This window comes from Asparagus officinalis, chromosome 1 (assembly GCF_001876935.1).
Source record: "Asparagus officinalis chromosome 1, Aspof.V1, whole genome shotgun sequence".
Lineage (NCBI taxonomy): Eukaryota > Viridiplantae > Streptophyta > Magnoliopsida > Asparagales > Asparagaceae > Asparagus > Asparagus officinalis.
Window position 1 is genome coordinate 22,953,373 of NC_033794.1, and position 5,988 is coordinate 22,959,360.

Here is a 5,988-nt window from a genome sequence, read left to right on the forward strand (position 1 = left end):
AAACTAGTAACTAAATATTTTGTCAGGAATACTCAAAAACAAGAATTGTGTGTATGTATGATATTGAGCTCAAAGTATTATCACACAATATAAAATCCTAAACTATTGTACCAAGTTGATATGCACTTGAAGCTTGATCTTGGATCTTGACTTGACTTTTATTTGCTCCACTTTTAATACAGCTTTCGAATCATTCAACCTGGGTTAAACAACAAACCAAACACTAAAAAACTCGTTATAAATTGTTTGTTAAATTATCATAACAAGATTAGAGTGTAGGCTCATAAACATGAGTTCTAACATTGTCATCAGAAAACTTGACTTTAGACAGCATTGACTCATCCAAATTTACTAACAACTCCTTTCCGCACATGTGACTAGAGCACATAGTGTCAAGAAACATGTGTTGTAATTTGATTCTTCATCAGCTACCGTGACCATCAATAAAGTTGTCACGCCCCGCTTCCCAAAATACCGGGGAATCGGGACGCGAGCAAGCCCGCGACGTATTAAACTGAGAAGAGATAAGTGCTAGACCCCGTCTTCTCAATCTAATACGCTAAGCGTCAAGAAATACAAACGAAGTCACAGGTCCCCGATCACACATAGCAAGAATATAAAGACAACCCAGAATAAAAATAGACATATCATCAATGGTAAATCATCCCAGACATAAAATATGGGTCAAACGTACCATTATTACAACAACTGTTCAACTAGGAAATAAGGAATACATAGTCCATAATAAAAGGAGATAAAATAACTAAATCTATCATCAAACTAAAGAAAAGTACGGTAAAAGAGTTCTAATATCCAACTACTACTACAGGAGAAAATCACTACGCTTCAGATGGTCTTCTACTCCTTCTGCAAGACACCCCTGCTAAGAATCTTCTGGCTCCTGTACGATCCCGTACTGAGGCTGCTCATCTCCTAAATCTGACGTACACCCAGAAAATAGGAGTACGTCAGCGTGTGAAACACACGGCAAGATCCCCCAATGCAGGAACAAATACAATAACGATAATGATAATATATGTATGGTCAATGCTATAACAGAAATAGAAATAGAACATGTGATGATAGTAATAACGATAGAGGCATGCAACTGGAATACTAATAATCAGAAGAATCCAAAGCTCCTGTACGATCCCGTACTGAGGCTGCTCATCTCCTAAATCTGACGTACACCCAGAAAATAGGAGTACGTCAGCGTGTGAAACACACGGCAAGATCCCCCAATGCAGGAACAAATACAATAACGATAATGATAATATATGTATGGTCAATGCTATAACAGAAATAGAAATAGAACATGTGATGATAGTAATAACAATAGAGGCGTGCAACTGGAATACTAATAATCAGACGAATCCAAAAATCAACCAAGTGACAAGATCATGCAGGTAGTAATCAGAAACCATCCAAACAATAAGATCATACAATAGATGGAATTAATATTAAGAATCTACAACAAGAGACGTAGTACGTCGAGCGAAATAATCCAAACAAGGAAACCCTCATGTATATACCATATGTCTCAAATTGTAGATAACTAAATATTAACTCCAACCTATGTATGAAAAGAACACAACTAGCCATCCTATCACAACTCACTGGTCTACCTGTCACGTATAGTCAAAACTCATATTCACGAATAACCGGTTGTTCACAAATCATCCACACGTAACGATTCACTACCCCCCTCAGACTCACCCCAGTGCTACACAGGAATTTCACTGGTGCGAGCCTGGAAATAATCAACAAGCATAATATCACATCACCTCAGACCCACCCCAACGCTACACAGGAATTTCGTTGGTGCGAGCCTGGAAATAATCAACAAGCATAATATCACATCACCTCAGACCCACCCCAACGCTACACAGGAATTTCGTTGGTGCGAGCCTGGAAATAATCAACAATCAACATCACTGCACCTCAGACCCACCCCAACGCTACACAGGAATATCGTTGGTGCGAGCCTGGAATAATCAACAATTACATCCGATCACCTAAACCAAGAATTCCCATCTCAACTCTTCTCGCTTTTCTAAGTCAACAAACACAGGTATCTAGGTCCTATACACGACACGCTAGGCCACTAAGAACATGAACTACTAACGGTCATCAACAAAGCAAGAAATATTAAATAAATATAACTATTTTATGCAAATCATATTATGAACATGACTATATAGACTAGCGATGAATCAGGTATGCATATATGACAATGAATGAGTATAAATAAGAGCGTCAACATGTCGGTGTCAATGTACATGAAATGTCGTGTTCTACAACTATCAATCACATGGTCATAAAAATAATCCTTTTCCAAAATAACTTCTTAAAAAAACATTTATCATTCTAAAATAATTTTCTTCCACAACATAAATTCAAAAATATAATAATAATTTTATTATTCAAAATAAACTCTTTAATTTATTATATTTGTCCTGAAAATACTATTTATCCCATAATTACTATCCATTCAAAATTATTCATCAAACCCACGCAGATAAATATTAACAGATCTAATATTGCAGATAATTCATAATAACTAGAAAAATAGTTCTGAGCAAGCGGGATCTTGCACATAAATAATCTACGACAAATATAAAAACTGGAACGAAACTAAACAAGGATCGGGATCTTGCCTCGGGGTATTTGTCGAACGAATCGACGCTGACAGTTCTATACGTTATAGTTCTCAGTCCAATATGTTCACGACAGTTCCGTATTTGTAACGAATAATTATTCGGGTAACGAGTTCGTATGCATAATAAATTTGTGATCAATCTAAAATTATACTGAGCAAGAATAGGGATCTTGCAAGCAGCTAATTAAATCAGGGCGGATCTAAGAATTGGATGATAAGTCAAAGAGTATCGGGATCTTGCCTCGGGGTCTCGTCGAATGGTTCGATGGCGTTGAGCGAGTTGTGTGCTTAGCGTCGGAGCTGAGCGCGGGGTGGTCGCGGCGGCGGATCACGCGGAGGCGGCGGTGGTCCGGTGGCTGGGGTTGATTTCGTTTGGATTTTCTGGAGTTGAGGGGAGAGAGAATAAATGACAGTAAGAGAGAGAGAGTACGAAAGAGAAGAAGAATAAGAGGAGAGAGAGGGAGATTGGAGAGAGAAAGGCTGGATTTGAGATATTATTGGAGAGAGAATCACGGAAATCAAGTGGGCTAGTATGGTATGAGAATAAACTTGATTATGAGGTGATTAGGGAATTGATTGGGGAGAATTTGGAAGGAATTCAAATTCAAATTAGAGGAAATTAAGAGAGGGAAAATAAATTCGAAAATTTTATATAATATTCTGAATAAATATTATGTTAATAAATAATATTAATAAATTATTAATAACTAAATATATTTATATTTATATGCTAATCTATGCTCAGAATCACATTAATAATAATAATATAGATGATATAAGTGACCAAATGATTATGAAAAATTCACTAAATCATAAATTAATATTTAGCAAAAATAATAAATACAAGATTATGTATTTTATTTATTTATTTTGAAACTCAGAAAATTTCTAGAAATTAGGAAAAGTATTAATAAAATATAATATAATATTATAAATACTAGAAAAAATTATTTAAATACATATCAAAATTTACGGTTGTTACATCCTACCCCCCTTAAAACAAATTCCGTCCTCGGAATTAAACCCAAGGACAGATATGGAACGATAGTTAGTACTCGTAAATCAATGAGACAAGAAATAATGAGAAGCTCCAGAGTCAATGGGTGATAAGGCAATAACGGAAGAAACAAGAACCTTATCTAGTGTTGAAGGAAAATACATCTAAACTAGCACTCATAAATAAATCCTATCATATTATCATAATGCAATGCGAAATAAGAAAGTTCATACGCAAATAAAATTAAGAATAAACTATTCTCACCGGTGATAACTTGGTTGTTCTCCTCTGCTTCCACAGCTGACATCGTGAACATCTGTCGTCGAGGTGGTTGCTGCCTTCGCGCTTCCTGATAAATCTGCTGTTGTTGAGGAAGAGGCCCTGCTCGAGGATAAGGTCCGTGCTGAGCTGGAGCTGCTAAGTCTGATCGAGGTGGAGCTGGAAGAGCCGCTCGAACTGGTGGTGGGGGTAAGCGGGCCTGCTGTCGCTGTGGACAGTCTCGACTAATATGGTCGGAGGATCCACAAGCATAGCACAGATGATGACGCCTGCGACACTCCTGCTCGGTATGCCCAGGGTATCTACAATAAGAACACCTCACCGAAGACTGGCTCTGAGACTGCACTCCAGGATGCTGATAAGGGTGAGCCTGATGAAATGGCTGACGCTGAGAATACTGCTGCCTCTGCGGGTTCTGCTGCTGCCTCGAAGGTGAACGTTCGGTATTCCGGACTGGAGCCGTTGGCGTCCTGCTCTGAATCATGTGCGGGTCCTCAGGTTCCTTCTGAACGCTCTCGATCTCGCGTGCTGCATCCAACACGGCGTCGTGGGTCGCAAGTGCTCTACCAGCTAGAGCAAAGCTGATATACTTATCCAGGCCCTTCTGAAACTGATGCCTCCTGATCGTCGGGTCTGTAACCAAGTGTGGAGCGTATCGGCTCAAAGAAGAAAACTCGGCCTCGTACTCATCAACTGTTCGCCCTCCTTGCTTGAGCTCCACAAATCTTCGCAAAAGCTCGTCCCGAGCTGACTGAGGGAAGTACTTCCTGTTGAAACGGTCTGTGAAGGTATCCCACGAAATCGGTCTCTCCAAATGAGCTTTCTCTGCAGTCCACCAAATCCGAGTTGTGTCGGTGAGCTGAATGTCCATGAGGTCCACCCATTCAGCATGGGGGATGCGGGTCACCGTGAGAATAGTCTCCGTGACCTTGAGAAACTCCTCTGCTGCTAAAGGTCCTTCGGCACCGGAGAAGGAAGGAGGCCGCATATACCGGAACTCCCTGACGCTAGACTCTGGACGAGGGGGAGGCTGGGGCTGCGGCTCCCTGTGAAGCTGTCCCGCCAAGTGCTGCTGATTGGTCGCCAGTCCCTGAATCATCGCCAGAAGTTGATTGGGATCCACTTCGGGCTGTGGGGCACTGCTACTCGGGTTATCGTTACTACGAGTTCCCACCATGATTCTAAAGGAACGAGGATCAAAAAGAAAATTAAGGTTAAAATCAAATAATATATTTGGAAAATAGGAACTAAAACATAGTTATTAAAAAATAGTATAAGAAATTAATTATAGTCTAAAATAATAATATAAGAACTTAATTGTAGTCTTACGGATGAAATATGATATGTATCTAAATTGTCTACCATATTCTTACTAGTGAGGACTCGGGACCGTGACCTGCATGGGCCACCACTAAAACCTGTCACGCCCCGCTTCCCAAAATACACGGGAACCGGAACGTGAACAAGCCCGTGACGTATTAGATTGAGATAAGTGCTAGACCCCGTCTTCTCAATCTAATACGCTAAGCGTCAAGAAATACAAACGAAGTCACAGGTCCCCGATCACACATAGCAAGAATATAAAGACAACCCAGGAATAAAATAATACATATCACAAAATAGACATATCATCAATGGTAAATCATCCCAGACATAAAATATGGGTCAAACGTACCCTTATTACAACAACAGTTCAACTAGGAAATAAGAAATACATAGTCCATAATAAAAGGAAATAAAATAACTAAATATATCATCAAACTAAAGAAAAGTGCGGTGAAAGAGTTTTAATATCCAACTACTACTACAGAAGAAAATCACTACGCTTCAGTTGGTTCTTCTACTCTTTCTGCGAGACACTCCTGCTAAGAATCTTCTGGCTCCTGTACGATTCCGAACTGAGGCTGCTCATCTCCTAAATCTGACGTACACCCAGAAAATAGGAGTACGTCAGCGTGTGGAACACACGGCAAGATCCCCCAAGGCAGGAACAAATACAATAACAGTAATGATAATATATGCGTGGTCAATGCTATAACAGAAATAGAAATAG

General features: G+C 39.6%; 1 protein-coding gene across 1 annotated transcript; it reads right to left on the bottom strand.

Moving 5' to 3' along the window:
* LOC109832021 lies at positions 851-5,112 on the bottom strand. Its single transcript, XM_020399482.1, has 2 exons — positions 3,921-5,112; positions 851-939 (listed from the first exon to the last, which is right to left on the bottom strand). Exons 1-2 carry the CDS (start codon positions 5,110-5,112, stop codon positions 884-886), a joined length of 1,248 nt encoding a protein of 415 aa, XP_020255071.1. The 3' UTR covers positions 851-883.

Coding starts and splice junctions, on each gene's coding strand:
- LOC109832021 (XM_020399482.1), bottom strand. CDS start 5,112: ATGGTGGGAACTCGTAGTAACGATAACCCGAGTAGCAGTGCCCCACAG. Junction 940..3,920: donor GAACAACCAAGTTATCACCG/GTGAGAATAGTT, acceptor GGTGTACGTCAG/ATTTAGGAGATGAGCAGCCT.